Source organism: Leptonotus elevatus, chromosome 7 (genome assembly GCF_054856555.1).
Source record: "Leptonotus elevatus isolate MCC_2025b chromosome 7, RoL_Lele_1.0, whole genome shotgun sequence".
Taxonomy (NCBI): Eukaryota; Metazoa; Chordata; class Actinopteri; order Syngnathiformes; family Syngnathidae; genus Leptonotus; species Leptonotus elevatus.
Window position 1 is genome coordinate 9,390,063 of NC_141245.1, and position 23,815 is coordinate 9,413,877.

The 23,815-nt window shown below is 39.4% G+C and overlaps 1 protein-coding gene across 2 annotated transcripts in view; it reads right to left on the reverse strand.

Annotated features, from left to right (window-relative positions):
* Window positions 1-1,891: 1,891 nt before the first annotated feature.
* Window positions 1,892-23,815, reverse strand: part of pde2a (phosphodiesterase 2A) — a 158,677-nt gene continuing 136,753 nt past the window's right edge. For both annotated transcript variants that reach the window (XM_086080406.1, XM_086080407.1), the window contains exons 5-31: window positions 23,379-23,488; window positions 21,703-21,758; window positions 21,551-21,610; window positions 21,178-21,334; window positions 20,575-20,627; window positions 18,923-18,997; window positions 18,774-18,815; window positions 18,579-18,647; window positions 18,360-18,490; window positions 15,550-15,661; window positions 15,422-15,461; window positions 14,891-14,954; window positions 14,634-14,715; window positions 13,734-13,908; window positions 12,086-12,198; window positions 10,639-10,716; window positions 10,417-10,539; window positions 10,269-10,339; window positions 8,949-9,071; window positions 8,767-8,854; window positions 8,298-8,345; window positions 7,684-7,758; window positions 7,503-7,602; window positions 6,827-6,939; window positions 5,737-5,775; window positions 5,540-5,646; window positions 1,892-3,511 (exon numbers count right to left, since the gene is read on the reverse strand). In XM_086080406.1, the coding sequence (XP_085936532.1) occupies window positions 3,277-3,511; window positions 5,540-5,646; window positions 5,737-5,775; window positions 6,827-6,939; window positions 7,503-7,602; window positions 7,684-7,758; window positions 8,298-8,345; window positions 8,767-8,854; window positions 8,949-9,071; window positions 10,269-10,339; window positions 10,417-10,539; window positions 10,639-10,716; window positions 12,086-12,198; window positions 13,734-13,908; window positions 14,634-14,715; window positions 14,891-14,954; window positions 15,422-15,461; window positions 15,550-15,661; window positions 18,360-18,490; window positions 18,579-18,647; window positions 18,774-18,815; window positions 18,923-18,997; window positions 20,575-20,627; window positions 21,178-21,334; window positions 21,551-21,610; window positions 21,703-21,758; window positions 23,379-23,488 (2,539 nt within the window). In that variant the 3' untranslated portion in view covers window positions 1,892-3,276. The remainder of the gene's footprint in view (window positions 3,512-5,539; window positions 5,647-5,736; window positions 5,776-6,826; window positions 6,940-7,502; window positions 7,603-7,683; window positions 7,759-8,297; window positions 8,346-8,766; window positions 8,855-8,948; window positions 9,072-10,268; window positions 10,340-10,416; window positions 10,540-10,638; window positions 10,717-12,085; window positions 12,199-13,733; window positions 13,909-14,633; window positions 14,716-14,890; window positions 14,955-15,421; window positions 15,462-15,549; window positions 15,662-18,359; window positions 18,491-18,578; window positions 18,648-18,773; window positions 18,816-18,922; window positions 18,998-20,574; window positions 20,628-21,177; window positions 21,335-21,550; window positions 21,611-21,702; window positions 21,759-23,378; window positions 23,489-23,815) is intronic.

Here is a 23,815-nt window from a genome sequence, read left to right on the forward strand (position 1 = left end):
TTTTTGTTACTTATGAATACTTTTACCATCATCATCATCATCATCATCATCATTTTACTCTTCTTTTGATGACAACTTCATTGTTTTATGCAACGTTTGTCTCTTGTCTGTGGTTATGATGGATAATATATTGTTCTAGCTTTGTCAGACAATTGACCGGCAGTTGGGACCTTTCCTGCACTTCAAATTAGCAGAATGAATGATCGTTTTAAACATGCTCAGCGAGTCTGACTAGCAGTGTAATTTATTGGCTGTTGAATGGCAATAATTATAACATTGGAACCTGATTGGGAAAAATGTGTTTATCAGCTGTATTTAGATTTTCTTTTTGTGTATCCTTTACTCCTGCCTCTTGCATTTGGATTTTTCAACTGAGAGACAGTGAACATGTTATCAGTACAGTGCCAATATTTTTCAATATTTAATATTCTTTTGCTTAGTCTATAATTTATGTATAAGGAAAGCATGTTTTGGGTTTTGTGATAATGTACTTGTTAGGAAGTCACATAGAACTAAATTTAAGATCCTTTTTGTCACTTCTTCAAAGCTCATATTTTTCTCGTAAAAGAACAAGTTAAAAAAAGAACATTTGGAGTCAGTAATGTTGACACCTTTCATCACATTTATTCCACAAATGAACCAAACAAAAGTAATCCATTTGTCTTTTTCCCCCTCCAAATATATCATTGTTCATTGAAAGTCAAGATATAGCCAGAGCTCCTCAGACTAAAAGAAAAAAAAAAAAGAAAAGTAGAATCCACCTGTATTTATTCTGCAGTAAAGCATCTTTTATACAGTATCAGATTAGATTGGGCTCTTGTTTGTGCTGCATGATCAGAAATCTAGAATACGCATTGTTTTCTTTTCTGTTTCTTCATAACTCAAGTTTGGAGGATTTGGGGTGGAGTGTGTGTTTGTGTGTGTGTGTGTGTGTGGGGGGGGGGGCTCAAAAGGAGCACTTTACAAAGAAAATATGTCCCATTGTAATAATGACAGACAACGTAACGTATCCTTCTTCAAACCTTCCTATTTACACCAATATTGTTGCCACTGTCACCATGTAAGTCACAGACGAATATTGCAATGGCCTTCTTGCTGTTTTGTGATGGAGACATAGATTAGGAAGGGAACATATCAAAGATGGCAATGACGTAGCAGAAAAACTAAACATTTGATATAAACAATAGCCCACGTCATCACTCTATATTTGGAGAATGAAGACAAAGTTTCAATTCTGAAGCTTGGCCAGGGAGTCCGAATTTTTCACCTGGTCGCAAATAGCCCTGACTAAAAACGCAACACACAATGACAGATACACACTCAATGCTGACATCTGAACTTTCTGAGGCATTTTTCCTCAAAACGCATCAGGAAGCTCAAATGTCAGGAAATAAATAAACAAGAGGCAAGGGAATTTACATTTCCACTCAGACACTTCATATTGCACATGAAAAAATGCAGATACACGTGACATGGTTGCTTCAAATGAACTTACATGGTATGGAACAATGTAAAAGCTGAAGTGGGAGAGTAACTGTAAAAACACGTGTAGTACAGGTTTACTAGTATGCCCTTTGCAAACATTTTAGTAGAAAAGACTCGAACCAAGGCAGTCAACCCATGCTGTATTCCAATTTAAGTAAAACACACACACCAATTTGACACACGTTGAAAGACAAATAGTACATGTATACACCCTGATTGCATTGCTCTTTACTTTAGGCCACCCCGACTGGCATTATCAGACATAACAACACCATTTTTCAAATAAGCTTTCGACTTCGACTGCACTAGCTTAATTGGAATCTCTTTTCCCTGCTACCCACACAACCACACTTTTCATGCACTCATTTGGTCATGAACTCTCTCCCATCCACGCACGCACCCCCCCCCCCCCCCCCCACACACACAGCCTACATACAGTGTTCTCCATTAGATAGTTATGTTGTGTAACTCAGTGGTTGGCTTCACAAAAAGCTGCAGCATTTTCTATTTAAAACAAGGTAAAAGTGGTGCAACATTTAACACAGGACTCCCAACGTTTGGAAATGAGGCACAATCTGAGAGCTGAAAAAAAAGAAAAGAACGTTCAAACTTTTCCTTTGGGAATATTTTCATTGATGGCTACATCTCTGATCCCCCTTTTTTTTTTCGAGCCATACTGGCACCACTTGGCCAGTATTGGCCAAATGGTAGCAAACGGGTGAAATGACACAACAGCCGAGGTCTTTACAAAGGTTATTTCACAAATATACATTGTCTGAGTGTGGTGGTCCTTCAGTCAACACACTGATAGTCAAGCTATGTCTATAACAAACACACAATAATAAACAGGCTCTTTTATTTCAGTTGGTATATAATAAAAGCTCTAAGAAAGGCAGCAAAGATGCACAATAAGGCAGATCCATATGACACACTTGGTGGAGCACGCTCAATTATGGCTCATTTACACAACAGGTGGGATGGATCGTTTAAAGGGCTTCACTTTCATCGATAGTGGTTCTGGGAGGAGAGTAACAAAAAAGTTGGCAAGTGTTGTGGCGTGGGTTTGAATTTGATTATTTAAAAAAAAAAAGTAATGTGACGATATAGAGGAGTGATTGTCAAACAGTTTTTTTCCCAAAGGCTTGAGAAGTCAAAACAAATTGCCTTTGTGGATTTTTGTGGCAAAGCAGGAATGAAATGCTGTACTGTATAATTCTAATTATTTGATACAAAAATATTCTCATCATCATGGACACATGGCCTGCATTGTCATTTCCAACAAATTAATAGAGAAAAAGACATCACAAGCATTCTTAAGTTGAGTGTGTGAACGAATCAGCTATTCAAATCAATATCCACAATCATGGAACATGTCACTCAAATGATAAGCACTTTGTATTATGTTTACATGACAACGTAACCCCCCCCCCCCCCCCCAAACACGTTCATGTGTGTCACTAATGTGTTTGTACAATCTTTAATCATCAGGATGAGTACTGCACGTATGAACTTGTAAAACATCTTGTTCCAGTTGTGACTGCACCACCGTCTGCGCTCGTGAACTGGGGACACGAGCAACATGAAGCATGTGATCACCAAAACCACTTCAGACATTTCACATCCATTTGTTGCAAATGTTGTCCTGTCCTGTCCTGTTCGTCCTGCTAAGCTTCAAAGTGACTGACAAGTAGCAGTGGGGCCCCTCCTCCTTTAGGCCGCTAAAAGTTGTCCTCAGCCTCTTTGTTGGACCACAAAAAAAAACTGCATGACTCTTAAGACGGGCTACTGATGTCACTGGCCGTGCCCTCCTTCACAATCATCAAGGCAGCCATTAAGGCAGAGGTGGTCACTCCCGAAAGCGCCCTGGGACTGCAGTAGCTCATATTCCTGGTCCAAGAAGTCTAGGCTGTTGTTGCTAGGCAACCCCCGGATGGTGAACTTGTGGGACACTTTGGTCCACTGCTCTCGATTCGCCGCCACTCTCTCGTAGAGCTCCGTGGCCCCGGGAAATAGTTCCGACAGCAGCCTAATAGAACACAATGAATTAATAAGGATGTCACTTTTAACAGGTAATGAGGCTTTCGCGTGATTAAAAGTGTTTTCATTGGTCCACTTTGGAATATACTGGGACTGATTTGATGGTGGAGAATCTTTTGTACACCTTACCTACACTCTGTGGGCACTTTGCTAGTCATTAGGTGGAACTGCACAATCTATTGAGATGCAATAGTCTACCTATATAAAAATAATATATAGTTTGGATGACACTGTCAGAGTGGTGTTCAAAACAGTAGATTACTTATTGTGCTTGTGGAAATATCAAACTGAGACCTTTTTGATTTTGGTTTTATCATTGAGCCAGAGGTGGCAAAAGTACTCATGCACACCCAGATAAAATGCATTTCAGGGGGCAGCCATTTTGCCACTAGCTGTCAATTACAAAATGACATCACAGTGGCTCAGGTAACATAACGAATGACCAATCACAGCTCAGTTTGTGAGCATCACTCAGCAAACTCAGAAAACAAGTCAGCAGTGATTGTCGTCATTTCAGCCCTGAGCAATTGCGATGTCATTTCGAGTCGACAGCAAGTAGCAAAATGGCCGCCCCTGAGATGAATAAAAACGGTTGGATTTTTGTCTACTTAATTCATATTCCACAAACGCAATAAAAATCAGTATGCTGTGCTTAGACTAGTGGGGGCACATTGAACACATTCTAAAAAACATTTTTGACTCGACTTCTTCTTTAAGTACAAAGTAGAAATGCATTATTACAGTCAATTATATACAATACCTGTTTAAAGAATGTTGTCACATGACGCTGCTTCTTAAACCAAGCGCTCGCTGGTGTTAGCTTGACTTTTATGCCATTAAATCAATGTTAAATTTTCATGCGCTGGTTAACAAAAAAAATACATCAGAAGTGGTTACTCTGTAGTTACTTAGTACTTAAGTCATTTTTCATAATTAGTAGTAATTAATAGAATAACTACTTATTTTTACTTGAGCCATATTATTCTACAATTAAGTTTGGTAACTCTACCCACTTCTGATGTCATCATCCACAGAAATTAGAAAAAAAAAAGACAACTATTTTGCCAAAATAAGGGGTAGAAAGTATAAATATCTATTTTCAAATGTAGAGTGCAAAAGTAAAGATGTCCCAAAAATAAAGTACAGAATCCTAAAAATAAATAAATACAAAATAAAAATAATTTGTAACAAAATATTTGTACTTCATTACTTCCCACCATTGCGTTTACGTACAACATGAGAGGGAGAAAATATTACACAGCTCTCAGTATGATATATATTATGCAATATTATGAGATTTATAGTGGCTATAAAGCATTTTTTAAATATAGGCTGCATTGGATGCTGTGCAGGTTTATGGACTACAGCGCAGCCATCAAGTGTGGCACCTGCAATAAATATATTTGGCCACTTGAGGGCAGCAAGGCTTGAATACAAAACCAGTCTGATCATCAAATTGATAGGCTTCATGTGTTGGCAGATGGTGACTACATAACATGAATCTCAGCCAAAAAGCTTTGAGGAAATGATCCTGATATTTGGCAACAAACGCTCTTTTGTGTTCACATTTGACTTTGGCTCTTGCTTGGTACTGGGGAGCGAGATGCTGCATGTCACTTAATTACATACACGCCATTTGTTTCACTGATCTCCCAGTATATTGACCAACTAAAAATGCCTGTTGATATTTTAATATCTTCTGGATTTGCTCATGCATTCCAACAAGTAAGCAGAATTAGTCTAGTTCAAGCTAGTAGCAAAATTAGTCCAGTTTTATCAATACTTTCTTGATTTTATTAACATTAAAAAAATGCACAATTCTAAAATCAATTGTTATGTGCTGATGATGCATTATTAAGAGTGCTGTGGCAAAAATAAATGACATGTACATGCCAGCACAACATAACGTTTATGTTTTGGTGGAGATTCCTACATTGACCCTGACCAGGATGTGAAACAGTGCATGATGTGAGTTGGTGCATGAAGTGCTTCTTGTACAGTTTTGTTTGGTACACACTTGTAAATGGGCATGGCGATATGCTCCATGAAGCTGATCTGGAGTTCGGGGATGTAGGCTTTTTCCCTGTCCATCATCTCGCTGGGCCTGTTCCCCATGGCTTTTTCCTACACACACAAATTTTATTGTGTTGAATCACACGGGTTGCAAAGACTTGATAAATATGTCAATTTTTTTGACAGTCCCTGGGCACATACCAGATCTCCTTGAGAGAAGAACTCTTTATAGATAAGTTCCTGTGAACAACACAGAGAGACATGTCACTGCTTATTCAGCATATTTTTGTTCCTTTTAGCAAGCAATCACAAGGATACAAATCAATCATTTGATCTATGTTTTAGAAACATTTCATGAAGTCTACATGACAAAAAGTCCCGTGATTGAATAGTTAAGTACTACTTTTCGGTGTTTAGCTTTTGCTGGTTTAGGTGTATCATGATAATACAGTAAGGTACTGTAATACAAATAAAAGCCAACATTTGAGGTATTTTTGGATTCAGGGTCAGGGATTTGGTGTAGAAAAGGGGATAGAATAAGATTAATAATAATCCTACATGCATTGCCATTCATACAATTCCCTTGACATGAAGGACTACGTGCTTGCATACAACTAAGCAGTTCATCCTCTCTGTTGTGTCAAAAATAGGTTAATGTTGCTGTATAATCACTTGGCACTTGCAAATCTTAAAGAGGAAGTCAACCCTATACATTTCTTGACAATGTTATATTTGACTTTACTAGTGTAAACATGACATTTGTGGAACATGAGTTTATGCAGCAAAATCCAGCCATTTTATCCATCTCAGGGGGCGGCCATTTTGCCACTTGCTGACAACTGAGTTGCTCAGGGCTCAGGTAACAACCAATCACAACACACCTGTTTTCTGAAGCTGAGCTGTGATTGGTTGTTATGCTCGACAGCAAGTGGCAAAATGGTCGCCTTCTAATAGTGATAAAAACTGCTGGAGTTTGCTGCTTAACTCATATTCCACTAACGCAATATTAACCATAATACTGTATTTAGAATAGTGGGGCTGCTTAGAACATATTATTGTCAATATGTTTTTTGGGGTGGTTGACTTCCCCCAGTAATGTTAAATAACAAAACATTGAAGCAATGTGCTAGCAACACTTGCTGTCCACTCCTTTGTACTGCTGGTTAACTTTGAGGACTCTGCAGAGGCAGTTCAATGTCATTAAAAATTACGCTAACAATTATGGTGTCAACAGATGTTCTTTACATCAATACAGTGCATTCGTTACAAATTAGCAAGGTGAAGAACTGACAGCAATCTTGCGAGTGGTTTTCCAGCCCTTGGTTTGGTCTGACAGGTCACATGATGTCATCAGCAGGCACAGCAACATGGAGCGGTGGGTACTGCTTTTTGGATCATAGCCATCTGAAGCCGCACACACACACGCACGCACAAAAAGTCACCATATTTCAAAACTAACATTCAAATGAGATGCAGTGAATTTTGAAAATTGCTAACAGTCTATTCATCTCAATAATGCTTTAAAGGCTGTGCAATATCACATTATGCATATTATCTGGAAAATGCCAAGAAAGAATCGGTATGGCTCGATGTGAGTCCATGATTGACAGGCAGTCAGTCCAAGTCTTTAATATCCGCAACAGCTCAATATAGACTCCATTTTGTAGACATTCAGCCTGGATGACTTTTAATTGATGGCATACACTCGTAACACACCACTGGTCAAGAGGTAATAGCCAATTATATTATGCAAAACTACAGGAAGTTACTGCCTCTTCAAGTAGAAATTAATAGGAAAGGTCCTCACTCTATACTGTATTAGTTTGGGAAATAATATAAAAACATTTCATTTACATGTTAATGAAGTGTTTTTTTGTAATCATTCAGACACAGACTTGCTAAAAAGGTTTACTTTGACAATGAATGAATAATTGATGATGTCACATCTCCCACCATTTGGTACCCACCATCAGCCATCTTCTGTAAGTCTTTGAATATGCGAAGGTGATGAGCCAGGTCTGTAGCCAGAATGATTTCCCTCATCAAATCTAGCATGCGCTGGTAGTCCTGAAGTCAGCAAAATATGACGCACCAAGTTAATAAAAGTGAGAACAGATACATATAAGTGGAATTGTTTTTAGATGTCACCTTTCTGGAGAACTTCTCAAAAATGTTGCAGCCTTGAGTGTTGAGAATGGCGATGGCCTGGGCAAAATGATGTCTCTGGCAGGGTGAAAAAATACAAATGAATAATCCCTGAAAGGATCATTGTTGCTGAATGAGATGACAAAAAAAAAAGAAGAACAAACACAACCATGGCTGCAGAAGATGATTTTGACCACTAGGTGTCACTATATACATAATAACAAAAACACACAGCTGGGTTCAACTTCCAGTTTGTTGGAGATCCCCCCCATTACAAATAATGGAAATTGTCAAAATATTAAACCATACCAAATATTATACACTATACACACATTATTTTAAGTAACATTTGATCATAATTGATTGACACACAATACAAGGCACACTTGTTAATAGTAAACTTAAGAACAAGAAAACATACAAAAAACCTTTTCATCAACAGTTTGAAAAGAGCAGAAGTTGCCTTGTCTCATCTCCTCCTGTTCATTTAGGTTGTGAATTATTATTTGATTTCATTTTTTTTCTCTAAATCTTAGGACCATCTCTGAAATGGTTACCAACAACATGGCTCCATATCACACATTCCTGCTATTTGATGTGTCTCGCTGAGAGTTTACCTCCATCACAGATCCCTCTGAGCTGTAGAGAGCAGCCAGCACAGATTGCTGAAAATAGAGACAGTCAACAAATGAAACACAGCCTTTCATCGCATATGTTGCATTGATTTAAAAGCAACAAGAGCATTCTGCCCACCACCCCAAAAAAAGGAAAGAAAACAACAACAAGTCTTTCATTGGGGACTATGAGCCTTTTTTTTTTAAGATGAATATCGAAATAGCAAGTGGCCGGGGGAAAAACACGCTTCCAATTGCAATGACATTTTGTGCCCCATGGAGGTGAGACACAATCCCACAGGATATCATTGACAAACCCTTCTTGTTTCTACTCCCACTCTTAGCCTAGAAGTGGAAATGCATTATGAAACTTCATTCTATGACTCACGCTCGGGAGGTCTACTCCTTCTTTTAACCCTGCGTGTGCGTCATCACATCGTTTGTTCTACCTGTTATACTCATATGTTCTCACCGAGGCCACTTGGAAAGAATTGTTGGTCCCGCGGTGGTCCAGATCATGGCACAGGCAGGACACAAAGAGAGCTAGAATCTCTATATCCCTAAAAAAATTGAGCAGGGGAAATAGATGATTAACAACAGGCAACAAGTGGCATCACTGTGAAGGCTTATTCAGGGTCAGGGTTGGAGACTCACTCGAGGTAGTTGCGCAGCCCAAGATTTTTGCAGAGCAGGTAGCAGAAGTGGGAGACAGAGAATGCGTGCATCCAGTTGTGGTAGGGCGGGTCCCTGTAGCCTTTCTTGACCATTAGACAAAACCTATTCAAATGAGTCAAAAAGAATATTCATCAAGAAAATCTCTTCTGATTAAAAACAGTATGTATATATCTAAAACATATAGATTATTTGATTAATACTTTCCCTTATAGTTGATTAAGTAAATGCAGTCAACTATCAATAAGTAACACCTGGCCAAATCTAGTGAATTTTTAAATCTGTGTCAGATATAATTATGCACGAAACATGAAAATACATTATGGTTAGATAAAAAAAGAAAAAGAAACAAAATCACACACTCTAAAAAGTTGGGTCAAAAGTAACCTAATATTGGATAAAAAATGTACCGATCCACTCTATTGATTAATTTGACCCAATGTTCTGAGTTGTTTTATACAAAATGACCCAATTTTGACCCAAAGTTGAATCAAGTTAAACCAAATAGAGGATCTGACCCAACCCGACTTTATGGGTTGTTATATACAAAATGATCCTTTTTTGTGTGTGTGTGCAAAACAACACAGAAAGTTGGTTCAAATTGACCCAAGTAGAGGATCTGAGGAAACTTTATGGGTTGTTTTATACAACATGACCCAAATTTTGACCCAAAGTTGGGTCTAATTAACCCAAGTAGAGGATCTGACCCACCTTTATGGGTTGTTTTATACAAAATGACCCAAAGTCGGGTCTAACTAACCCAAATAGAGGATCTGACCTACCTTTATGGGTTGTTTTATACAAAAGGACCCAATTTTTGACCCAAAGTTGGATCTAATTAACCCAAGTAGAGGATCTGACCCACCTTTATGGGTTGTTTTATACAAAGTGACCCAAGTTTTGACCCAACGTTGGGTCTAATTAACCCAAGTAGAAAATCTGACCCACCTTTATGGGTTGTTTTATACAAAATGACCCAAAGTCGGGTCTAATTAACCCAAACAGAGGATCCGACCTACCTTTACGGGTTGTTTTATACAAAAGGACCCAATTTTTTACCCAAAGTTGGGTCTAATTAACCCAAGTAGAGGATCTGACCCACCTTTATGGGTTGTTTTATACAAAATGACCCAGGTTTTGACTCAAAGTTGGGTCTAATTGACCCAAGTAGAGGATCTGTCTATTTGTGACCCATAATTGGGATATTTTTACCCTAGAGTGCAGATTAAAATAATTTGCATTGCTTGAAGTGCTGCATAAATCTAAGCAATTACTGCATTTGGAGTGCTGAGAATATCAAACCTGGCAAGAGTCTGACGGTCTATCTTGTAAATGTTGATGAAACCCATGTCTTCAAACATGCTGAGGACACACTGCAGACACACACAAGAAAATCAATTGCTGTACAATCAATCATCCCTTCACTTATGGCCAGAATTGCTCTGCTTACCAAAGGTGTGGTCTCATCAGGTAGCGAGCGCGGCGTGTAGGTGAACTCAGCAAAGCAAGGATGGATCTTCTTTACCGGCTCAATCCCGACTACCAGCAGTTTGCTCACCTCGTCCTCTGAAAACTGTAGCATACACACACTGAATGATGTTACGTCAAAAGCCACAAGATTCAGACTAATTCTCCTGTGAGTGAGAGTGAGTGCCATGCAATTTAAGTGTACCTTCATGTGGTACTTCATCATTTCATTGGCCAGGTGAGATCTGAATTGAGCTTCATGGACCTTCTTGTAGAGCAACGACTAAGGGCACAGTTACAGAAATTGCTTAGGGATACTTAAAAAAAAATAGTAGTAATTCCCCAAATATATCACAACAGCAATACAGTGAGAATTAATAAATTGTGAAAAACATTCTTCTTGAGGGGACTTCCATTTGACCCTCTTTTCTTCCCCCATTCATGTAAAGCTTTTTTCTTTTTTTTTTGTATTCGGCCATCTCTCCCTTCAAGTGCCAAACGTAGAAGTCATAGAAAACAATACATTCTCACATTTAGATGGCTAAATCCACCTTTGTAGCTCCGCGGCCATCGTGTAAGCCCAAATACCTAAAAAATGCTTACGTTTCAGGGCAGTCCTCAGCATGGTAACTCTTGATGATTAATGCAGTGATTGTCACCTGGTGGTGGGGCGAAATTCATTCTCCACATTTGACCCATCCCCTGAGGGAGTGGTGAGCAGCAGCAGGAGTTGCGCTCGGGAATCATTTTGTGATCTAACCCCCAATTCTAACCCTCAATGCTGAGTGTCAAGCAGGGAGGCAAATGGGTCCCATTTTTTATAGTCTTTAGTATGACCCGGCTAGGGATTGCAGCTGAGACCTCCCAGTCTCAGGGCGGACACTCTACCACTAGGCCACTGAGCTGTCTTAAATATAATAGGAACTGTAAAAATCCTATAGTTTGTAGAACATCCATAAACACATGCAGTCATTAAAAGTCAAACACTGTAAGAATTTTTAATATTAAGGTGGAAAACTTTATTTATTTCAACAATGAAACTAAAACTGCAGGAATTTCACTTGGTGAACTGGACCACTGAAATAAAGGAACTTTTTCATGATAATCTAATTGATGGTGGCACGGTGGCCCACTGGTTAGCACATCTGAGTCAGAAGTCGGGGTGATGCTACAATAATGTTCTATACGCTTAAAAAGAAAACTCTCAAATTGTTGCTGGGGCAGCCTTTCCCTACTAATCCTTACTATCGCAAACACTGTCGTCAACATAATCTTTGTCAACTACATCAGATTGTGTTTAATGGGCTTGCGGCAGCCCCACAAAGCCTCTGCACTACAACGTGAAAGCTGCTTGCTTCTATCACGAACGGGAATCTCCTCAAATTTCCCCGGAGACATTGGTCCTCTCTCTACTCCGACTCGACTCAGCATTTTGCTCCCTACGAGCTGATTCTGGTTTGTCAGACAATATCGACTTTCTCACGTGCACTAAGTACTCATTTACAGCCATGATCAAGGTGAAGGTGTAAATACTGGCAAGTCATTTCCAACAACCGAATCAATCAAAGAGGATATGAGCAATTTCTCACAAGATGAATCCAAAATCCTAATAACAGTTAAATAAATAGATGGATGAATGAGAAGAGACTTACATGGGCAATACTGATTCCACAGTAGATTGAAAAGGCTGTGGCCAGATCCTCATCAAAGCGGTTGAACCACGGCCCGTTCATTTTATTCACCAACTCAGCAACCCCGATCACCTCTGGGGAATATTGAGGGGGATTGCAAATAGATGAAAGTCAGGTAATGAACATGCATGGCCATAGGTGAGCAGGATGGTTACTAATGAAGACGAATATAAGGAAGAACATGAGAGTGGCAGGAAGAGAGCATTGCAAAATCATTGTATCTATCACAATGCATGGAAACGGTACAGACTTCACAATCTTGTTAAAAGCCTTTCCAGAAACTTTGTATCTTACGGTTTCATATTGTCTTTTTAAAATTCCTGTAGGTGTTTTGCTCTATTCCAATTTTGCCCAGTAAATAAGTGCACGATGGGTATTATTTGGACCTAACCACCCGCACCCACAAAAACAGAAATCCCAACTCTGAAATTCTACATTTAAGACATTCCATCCAGGCCAGGGATGGGTAACTACACACTGAGTGACCCCTTGATTTTTATTTATTTATTTACGTTTAATGTATTTTATTTTACTCGTGGTTCAGCACCCACAAATTAATTTGCTTGTGGATTATTTTTCAATATATATTTTTTGTTTTTTGGGGGGAGCAAACCCCTATTTTTTGTGTAAAATTAAATGTAATGTAAAAATGTATTTTTAATTTTTTTTTTAAATTACCATTGATGTAAACTAAGAAAATATGGAGAAGGGAGGGGATTTAATAAGTCTTGCGACTTCTTCCCGTTCCCTTTTGAACATTGAAAATCCTTGTTAGGTGTGTTATTTTTTTTTTGTGTGTGCTTGTTTTGTAGTTATTTTTTATTTTAGTTTGTTGTTGTAGTATGTTTATTATTGTTATTGTTTTTGTTTTGTTTTTATTCTTTTTCATGTTCAAATTAACTCAAACTTAATTATGTGTGGCGGTCCACTGTATACTTTTACATTGTAATATCACAAGTCACCACTAGAAGGCAGACATATCCTAATTGTGCTTACACTGGGTCTTATAGTGCCATATATTACAACGTGAGTAGGCCTAACAATCATTTGTGGATTTGGAATTAAATGCAGATTGAGTTGATTTTTGTAAAAAAATAAAATAAAATAAAAAATAAATGCACAAAATAAGTTCTTGCACTTAATTTTGGTTTGCTGTTCAGCAGTTTTGTATTGTCCTTCACTTTCATGCTGTCCTTTGCACCGTTGGGGGGAGGGGGGGGGATCACAGTATGTGGTTATTCTTTGGCTGATCAAACCCTTAGTTGTTGAAGGCTGTATCTTTTATTCATGCATTGAGAAATATATTCTGAAAAATGAACTACATTAAGAGCACGTAGTTTCACATATCAGTCAAAATGGCCTTTTTGTCATACATCATACATGTGGTTAGGAAGTGCATGGTTCCTGTATCTGGCCCCTCCCAGTAGCACTGATGAAAAATGGTGCCTCCCTCCATCATTTAACTTGCCCATCCCTGATCCTGGCTTTACCCTTGGACTAACATGAGGCAGTATGGAAAAGATTGTAACATTTCAAAGTGCTAGCATAGCTATCCTGTAAGTGCGACGGTGAAGGAGAACTCCAAGTCACATCTCAGAGAAAACATTACCGTTGGTCTCATCTTTGATGGGAAAGCAGAGGATGTTGCGAGTCCTGAAACCGGTACTGTCGTCCACACCGCGGTAAAAAAGAGGATGGGAGTAGGCGTCCTTAATGTTCAGGATTTGACCTGTGGTCGCCACATGACCTGCGATACCCTGATCTGCTGGGATACGGAATTCCTTCTGCACACACGCACGTGAAACTCTGTGTTACATTTCTTTCACAGTTCTCAGCCATTTCCATTCTGCATCTAGCAACAAGGTTCAATGGTGAAAAAAAAGTGTTGAAACCTGGCAATTGAACAAGGGTGTGTAGACTTTTTATGTCTAGAGTATAGCATTCCAGGAGTGCCCAACCGGTCGATCACGGTCGACTGGTAGACCGCGGACTGCTCCCAAGTCGACCACCAGGGGTATTGGGAGGGGATTTCTATGTGTGACTTTTTATTGTCATATACTGTATATATACGAAAAAATATTTTTTTTTTAAAGAAAGAAGTGGATCACATTTTTACGTTAGTATAACCTCACTTCCTGTCCATTTAAATACAGTGCTGAGCTATGTCGACGGCCAGGAATTTTAGCTCACTGGAAGCATTCTGCGCTCCCAAACCGGAGACGTGCTCACGCTGTTGGTTCGATTCCTGAGTTTGGTGAATGCACTCCAGATACACATACCTGCTGCCAAAAATGGATGACTGTGCATTTCCCCAACCCCCCGGTGATTGAAAAAAAATGGTTGGGCACTCCTTAATACATTTAATGAAGTCAAATCCAGTTAAATGCAGAAGTCACACTTAATGCATAGAAACATGTTTCATTGATTTAGGTCAACACATAGAAGCACCCCCAAAGTGTATATAGTAACTGTGAGTTTGAAAACGGTAACAGATTGAGACATACTGTACCTCTTCGTCACTAACCACACCACCATCAAACACTTTGGCCACCAACTCGTGGCTATGGCGATCCAGCAGGAACACCGAACATCTGAAAGACACACAGAGAGCTCCAGAGAAGGGCAACCAGCACAAGCAAAGCCGCCAAAAGGACATGTATTTCGTTTCATCTCAGGTCATTTTGAACCCTCATTAAACGAGGCAAGATAGCATTTTGCAAAAGAGAGATGAAGACATTCCCACTGTCCCCCCACATAGTGACTTACATCTCGGCACCGCTGAGGTTCCTGGCCTCCACTATAATTTCCTGTAAGAGCACTGACACATCGTCTGAAAGAATAAAAGAAAGGCAGGATGAGAGGAAATAAAAATAAAACGGGAGGGAAATTACGGCAATTACAGGGCTAGATAAATAAAGACAGATAGAACCACGAGTAACGGTGATTCATTTATACAAGCTGATAAACCCTATTGTTAATAGTGCTCTATGCAAAGAGGTGCCATTTGTTTCACAGACAGATGGATCGAATGCACTGTAGCAGCAATCACGACGGCTCAGCAAAGACCAATTGTACTGATGCTCGAAATGTCTGAAGCCTTCACTTTTAAAAACCTTGTAATTGTATGGCCCCCGGTGTAATCACCTTTGGGGTCGTTAATATTTTCCTCCATTACATGCAACATGTGTTCCATTAAGCGATAACTTATACACCGGACATTCACTTGAAATGTTCTGCAATGTCCTCTGTCACCACAGACAAGATAGAAAAGGAAAGAAAGGCAGCGCAACATCATACCCAAGTGCGTGAAGAGGTTCTTGGCCACTTGCAAGAGTGCCTATTTGGAGAAAAAGCACACATGAAAAGCTCTTTAGATGGAATGCTCATGTATATTAATGCATGCAAACGAGACATGGGCGCATTACCTGGCACTCTACTTTCAGTTTCTGTTCCTTCTGGAAGGCCAAAGTTGAGGTGAGGACCGTTGAAGTGTAGCAGAAGCAGTGCTGGATGGCGTGCTCATCTGCCTCGGTGTGTCTGTGCGGGAACGAGGGAACTGTCATTACATGCACATTTACTACAGCCAGTAAAAAGGATGAACGGAGATTAAAAAAAAAAATGCAATAGAAGTGTTAAGTCAACAGTATGATTATTTCTTGTGATTCTAAATGTATGTGGTATTATTAACAGATTGATGGAGTGGGCATGGGAGAAAATACTTACTAGTGTACACTAAGTAGTAAATGAAGTATTAAACAGACAAATGAAGATGTGCGAACAGGTTTTGACCTCTGAGAGCATTGCCTGCAGTTATCTCTTGTTGTCTAGAGAGGGCAGTGGCACATTATCGGGCAAATATAAGTTTTTAAAGACTTAGCTCCTTTCTTGCCCTTAACTGAGCCTCGTGGGAAACCTGCAAAGGAGGCAGGAATCATATCCAGCCTAAAACAGGCCTCTGAACAAGTGAAATGAAGTTCACTCCCATAATAGACACAAGCCCTCTGTGACGGACATTCTTGAGTCTTTCTCTCTCTCATTCTCTCTCTTTGTACAAAAAAGAAGAAGAAGTGTATGATTGCCTTGTTTTCCCCTGCCACTAGAGAAAATACACTTGAAGTACATGGAAAGGTTTGAAAGCCATCAGGACTCTGCTTCCAAAGACCAGAAGAAGTCGCAAATGCACACCAGGTACACGTCCCACAAAGAAAATGGCACACAAAGACAACACGATGAACGCGTACACAGCATACGTGCATGCTGCAGCACTCCCGGGGATTTTCTAAGGCTTGTGAATCTTTCTTTGTCATTCGTTCAAAAGAAAAACTCCCAACCAAAGTTGGTCTGCAACACCAATTTCACTCTAAAAGCTTGCAGAGCTGCTACAATATGACATTTAGACCTTGCAAACTCCTTGGATCCTGCATATTGATTATGAAGACGCCATTTCAAATACCATCTTCATCGCACTGTGCACTTGTGCCTAAAACAAGATTCAAGTGTGTATGTGGACTGTGTACACTTTGTCACCATGACACCAAAAACGGAGTTGACAAGAATATGGCAGGACTACCAAAATGTATTTATTGATTTATCTTTATTTCTCCATTTCCCTGCAACCTTCAACACGATAAGCGCCACAGAACATGGAAGGATGTTGAAGGTGTGAAAAAAGATTCATCCTGTTGTGTGTGCAGTTACTGACACAATCCTGCAGCTCTTATTACAGTAATGAGGTGTCAATAAATTAGTTTTAGTGCAGGCTGCAGAACAAGTGCGAGTATAAAATACGAGCACTGTACACAAGTGTGTGTACATGTGCTCTTAGCGAATTTGCAGTTAGAAGAACAGATACAGAAGTGGAGATACCGATATAGATGGCAGATCTGGCACATAGGGAGAGGTCAGATTCCTGCCAATTACACGTACGCACACACAAAGTGAGCCCACATATCACCCAGCTTGATGCTGTCCATTCATGTGGGCTGTGCAGTGCATCCTGCTGGTTAGGGGGATTAATAGAAGCAGCAGTGAAAATGTCAACCGAAAGAATGGTTGCCATTCTAGTAAGGTGGAAAATTCAGAAAAATGTCCAAATGGACAACTTTTAATGAGAATATTGTTGACTATATGGCAATTTACAGGAATTAATTGGAATTAACTAGGAAGTGAACTCTTTTTTTTTTGGGGGGGGGGGGGGGGGGGGGGGATAATATGTTCTATGCAGCCCCACTGGTCTAAATACAGTATTTTGGTTAATATTGTAGGACATTCATAAGCAGCAAAATCCAGCTGTTTTGTCCATCTCAGTGGGCAGCCATTTTGCCACTTGACATCAATGTTGCTCAGGTCTCAGGTAACAACTAATCACAGCTCAGCTTTAGAAAACAGGTGAGCTGTGATTGGTCGCTGAAAATGATGTCATTTTCAGTCGGCAGCAAGTGGCAAAATAGCCGCCTCCTGAGATGGATAAAAACGGCTGGATTTTGCTTCATAACTCATATTCCACAAATGCATTATTAATCAGAATGCCATGTTTAGACTAGTGAGGACACATATCAAATATTATTGCCAAGAAATCTTTAAGGTTGACTTCCCCTTTAAAAAGTACAAGATTTCCAGTTACAAATAGGAATTTATAAATCTGTCTCTGCCATATATTCCTAACCTCTCTATTCCTTTTCTATAGCACTTTTCCTCATTAACTCATTCACTGCCATTGACGGCTATAGGCGTCAAAAATTCATTTGAACTATTTCTATTAGTTTAACATTTTTTCCCACTTTTGTTAACAAGAGTATTAAAACCTAGAATGTATTTTATTTTATTGTACATTTACAACAGATATACAATTTGTGATTAATCGTGAGTTCACTATTGAAGTCATGCAGTTAATTACCATCAAACATTTAAATCGCCTGACACGATAAAAAAGAAAAGATTATTAAAAATTAGGGACGTCAGGCGATTACAATTTTTAATCGTAATTAATCGCATGACTTCACTAGTTAACTCACTATTAATCACAAATTTTATATCTGTTCTAAATTGTAGGTTTTCATGCTCTTGTTAACAAAAGTGGAAAAAATGTTAAACTAATAGAAATAGTTCAAATTTTTGGGGGATGTCTATAGCCGTCAATGGCAGTGAATGAGTTATGGTGGCGGGTGAGCTGAATTACAAGTAGAGTAATAATCTTGAGTCATTCTTGAGCCAATCTTGAGTGAGTCAAACATACCTCTGCCCCCCCTGCTTGTTGAAGGCGCATGCCAGAGCCACCACTTGGCCCATAGCCCTGCTCACAACTGGGACACACAGCATGGAGGAGATCTCACAGCCCAACATACTGGACAGCTGCCTGCGCTCCTCCTGACAGGCGACAGGGCGATTTCATCAGTACAAACACTGAATGAACACGGAAACCGATAGACAGTTGCAAAGAGATTATTTCCCTTACAGCGCTGATGTCTTGAAGAGTAATTGATTTCTTCTTTTCGACAACCTGACCAAAACGTCCAAACATCAGCTGTACGCAGGAGGGAACATTGTGAAAGGTTAGCTATTCAGATCAATAATTAAGCATTAAATCAGAAGAAATGTGTTGTCAGAATTAACACTACGAGATTTCCCACCACTAATGAACTGGCCTCACCGGGAAACTGATCTCCTCCTCCAGAACTTTGTCTCCAACTACCTAAAGTTCACACAAATAGGAGGTTGCAGGATTTCATCGGATTTTAATAGTAATGAATAATTATTATAAACTAATTATGAACCGCATATTTACTTTTCTGAACGTACCTGGCAGAAGAGCTGGTGGTTGTCCTCAGACACTAACAGCAGACAACAACATTGCGACTGTGTCTGCTGCTGCAGCTATGTAGACACAGAAACAAGAAATATTGATATGGACTCTCGCGGCAATGTGTTTGGTCGACGCATAAAACGTAAAATGCATATCAGATTCAATTTGTCTGCTTTGCTGATTTTCCTCTTACTACTGTATAATGGTCATTTGATGAGCTGTAGAAGGTGATGAACACAATTGAACTCTTATTGAACTACTTACAGGAGATTCTGCCTTAATAAAGAATAATTCTGGAAGCGAGGTGTTCATTCATAATATCTAGTATGATCCAATAAGGTAGTCTCAGTAAAAAAAAAAAAAAAGAGCTCTTGTACTGGAGTAGTTACCGGGTTGTCATAATTAGTAGCATTACAAAGACCGCGTACCTAACGAGGTTGCAAACCGTATTTTGGGTGCACATACTGTATGCGCGCACATCCACCCACACGCTCCGGTTTCATAATAGTGGTTCTTCTTCACACTCCTGTAATCCACAGAGCTGGCTGCAGGACAAGATTAAATGCCAGCCACAGCCAACACACTCATCCCCCATTAACACACAAGTGTACAAACGTGCAAGCACACTAAATACATTGCTGTATCCGCATATAATGAGGCCCTTAACCCCATGTTCCCAAATACTTTAATCCAATGAGAAGGTCCATCCACCCAATAGATCATTATTTACTATATATACTTCCTTTGTAGTGCGCCCCCTTGTGATCTGATGGATAAGCCGCACCTTTGTATTAGCCACACGGTTGAATGCAAGTGAAAAAAGTAGCGGCTTGTAATCCAGAAATTACTGTAACTTACATGTGGCACACACTGTTATTTTTATTTTTTTTATCTTTATTTTGAACATGTAAATAAATAAGACAAATATTTATAATAATAATAATATTAACAACAATAATAATAATAATGAAGAAGAAACAAACTGAATTTTAAGATATAATAAAAGCAAATAGATACTTTGACATTCTCGAAAGGGGGTAGGAAGAATTTGATAAAACAGATTTATCTAGTCTTACCCTTTACATAAGATCCGACATCTTTTATATTAACATATCAGTATTCGTAATAAAGCAAAAAACTAAATAGGAATCTGTACTTAAATCAACGATACAATACTTATAATATATAGATATAAATAATATTAAATATTATACTGAACAGTTCATGGATAAATAAGATTCTACTCTATGAATGTTATAGGATATTGTATGTAAGTATTGTGACAAATTTCATATCATCCATTCATCCATTTTCTTAACCGCTTACTCCTCAAGTTACGGCAAAATCATGTTTCTTTCCAAACAACATATGTGGTTTAAAAAGCAATATCATATCTGTCCATTTATCTAGCCATGCCCTCAGATAAGGCTGTTCTAATTAAAAGTACAACAATGAAAATCAGCTACAAACAGAGTTGATGAATCATTATTAATTTATATTATCCACTCTGGTAATAAAGGATACCATTAAATCGGGTTATCATCATTACAAATTGTGGTGCAGATAGGAAGCAGACACTTTCCTTTCAAGTTCGGCAGGTATAATGTTGTATGCATGTGGGAGTGTATGACTGATGTCAAGCACTTACATAATTGATGACTTTGAGCTGGAGAGACGCTGCATCAAGGTCATAAAGCTCACCTAAGAGACAGGGCAGAGAGGGTGAGTGATGACTGTAAAACAGAGAGGAGCAAGGGCAAAAAAAGAATGTCCGAGACGGGAATGCAGAACATGTGCGCAATCGGACAGAAAGCAATCCCCGGAGAGATGCTTTGTGACAGAGAGGTCAGGGAGCGGTGAACACGAACCAGCAAAACAGATACTGGAATAATGAAGACAAGACAAGTGAAGACTGCAAGGAAGGATGAAGTGAAGGTTGGGCAGAGAGGCGGGAAGACAAACTAAGAGGCTGGGGAAAGAGACCCCGAGGCAACTCTCATTTGTTGTCAATTAGAGACCAGTAAATAAAGCTGATGTATGCTTGTGTATCCAGGAGCTGCATTATCAAGTGCCATTATGCATGAGGTTATAAACATTGTCTTAGCAAAGCATTCCGTTTTCACCCGAGCTGCCACACATTCCCAATGCCAATGAGTCGCTCTAAATTCATAGATGTCTTAATCAGCACGTCACACTCCATTAGCATGGCTCACCTCGCTCTATGTGTGTGTGTGTGTGTGTGTTGACATACCACAAAGTTGGAGGATGTTGCAGTCTAACTCGCTGTAGTCCTGGTCCGAGACGTTGAGGTACAGCAGTGCATTGTGGGACTGAATGGGCGAGGGGCTGAGTGGGGGCCTCTGGTAGGACGCCTGAACAAGCTGGACGCGGACGCACGCCACCGAGGCCTGCCATGTCACGCGTAAGAACGAAAACACATCCATGAGCGCGCACGCTTATGACACCAATATCAAAAGGTCAGTCAAGGATCGATGCGAGTGATATTAACTTTCTGATGAGATGGGGAAAATGCTTTATGGGTTTATAAAGTACGTGCAAGGTTAAGGCTTGTTTATATGCAGAATGTGCGTCAGGGAAAAAATAAGGTCAAAACAAGAGCGTACATGTTTTTCCAGCATGCTAAGATGCGCTTCATCTTGATCAGAGAGAGGACTGCAGCCCACCTGCCACACACATACACATTACACACACATATAAGGAAAGAACGACATCCTATCAGTCTTCATACTGTGGATTTGCGGAAGCAAGGACTGACCAGTAAGACAGCAATGGCCTTGGTCCGCTCCTGGTTCAAGATAGGAATAACAACAGCTGAAAGAAAAAAGGAAGAAATGTTAAAAGGAAGCAAGCAAAGAAGGCAGGAGCGACAGAAGATAGCTTAAGGCATTCATTTAAATTCACTCCTTCAAGCAACCTTTCATTTCCCCTGCATGTCCTTCCTCACTCTTAATCTATTTTGTTTTTATCCAATTTGTTTTTCCTGTTGTTTTTCCTAATAGAAAAGCGTGAATAGAACATAGAATATGAATTCAACAAGGACACACAAAGAACGCCCTTGCACAACACTTGTTATTAGCATTATTGTAGAAAGGGCACCAGCATCAGCATATTATTAAAATAAAAATTAATGTTCATGAAAGTGTAACTTTCTGGGCATGTGACTGGCAGGAAAATAAACAAAATTGTGTCCATTTCTGTTTTTCACTTATCCTCATGTTATTTACTGATTTATTAAAGGGAACGTCAGCTCAAAAAGCTTCTTGACAATAATATGTACTATTGGCCCCCACTAGTGTAAACACTGTTTTCTGATGTTGCGTTGGTGGAATATGAATAAAGCAGCAAAATCAACCCATTTTTCTCCATCTCAGGGGGCGGTCATTTTGACACTTGCTGTCGACTTACAATGACATCAGAATTGCTCAGGGCTCAGGTAATGACCAATTACGGCTCAGTTTTTCGAATGTCTCATAACTGAACTCAGAAAACAGGTGAGCCGTGATTGGTCGTTACCTGAGCCCTGAGCAATTCTGATGTCATTTTCAGTTAACAGCAAGTGGCAAAATGGCTGCCCCTGGGTGAATTTTGCTGCTTAACTCATATTCCACAAATGATACTAATCAGAATGCCATATTTAGACTAGTGAAGGCGTGTAGAGCAGTATTGTAAAGATCTTTTTTGGATTGACTTGACTCATTCACTCCCAGTCATTTACGCTGAAGCAACTCCCTTCGCTCCTGGCTCTTTTACTGGATTTTGACAGATTTTGCAAGGCCCACAGAATAGTCCTATTGCTATAAAAAAAAACATGGAACCTACCAAAAGAAAGATTAGAGACCCTTCTTTCATCAGGAAAAAAGCATAGTAGTAACAGTTTCCATTTTGCAGCAATGAGCATTAGAAGTTTCATCATTCACAAATCTGTTTAGAACTGTGGGGAAATAAGCTTGTTTGCAACATGGCCGTGGTTGAGCTCTTATACTCTGCTGCCACCTGCTGGCCACTTTTTGTAATAACTACCATTGCTTTAAGCAGCGTCTTCAGTTCAGAAGCTGCATCAAAGCTGTCTGTATGCTTTTGCATTAAAAAACAACATAAAAAGCATATAAATACGTTTTGGGGAGTGAAAGACAAAATATTAAAAAACGTATTTATGGGTTTGAATGAGTTAATAACCCTTTAAATGAAACACTAATCTTTCTTATGCAGATTATTATAAAAGTCCATCCCTGGAGATTTATTATGTTATGAGGAGTGCTTGCCTAAATTTATGAGACTACCACTACTTTCTTTCAATTCCAGTGAGCCATTTTACCATTTTGACAGGAAAGAGTCATTTATCACTAACATTCCTGTTCACTTAGAAAAACTGGATATAAATCTTGCATGGGTGGTGGTCTAATAAAAGTATGAAGTGCTGTATATGCATACCTCTTTGGTGTGGCTTTAGTGGGGCCGCAAGACAGGTTTTGTGTTTTTCTGGCAGTTCGGATAAAGGAAAGCCTGCACACTGACATCGCTTTAACTGATCAACAACACTCCTGTTGAGAGAAGAGAACACGTTTGATTTAAGTTCGACAAATGCTGTTAACCCACTGGACTGGATAGTGTGAAAAACAGAGCCAAAGATCGACAAATGACACTAAGAGCAAACTGAAAGAATGTGCCTGCATGGGAGGAAGAGTCAGACATAAAGCTCTGAAGACGCATTGTGAAATGACGTAATTGATGGAATTATGTGTGTCCATCGTATATAAATCAACATGTACTCTTTTCAAGAAGTATTGGACCCATGCAGTCAATTCCTTTATTTTTGCTACAAACGGAAACAATTTGGGTTTGGCTATTGCTATTTCTTGGTATTTAAG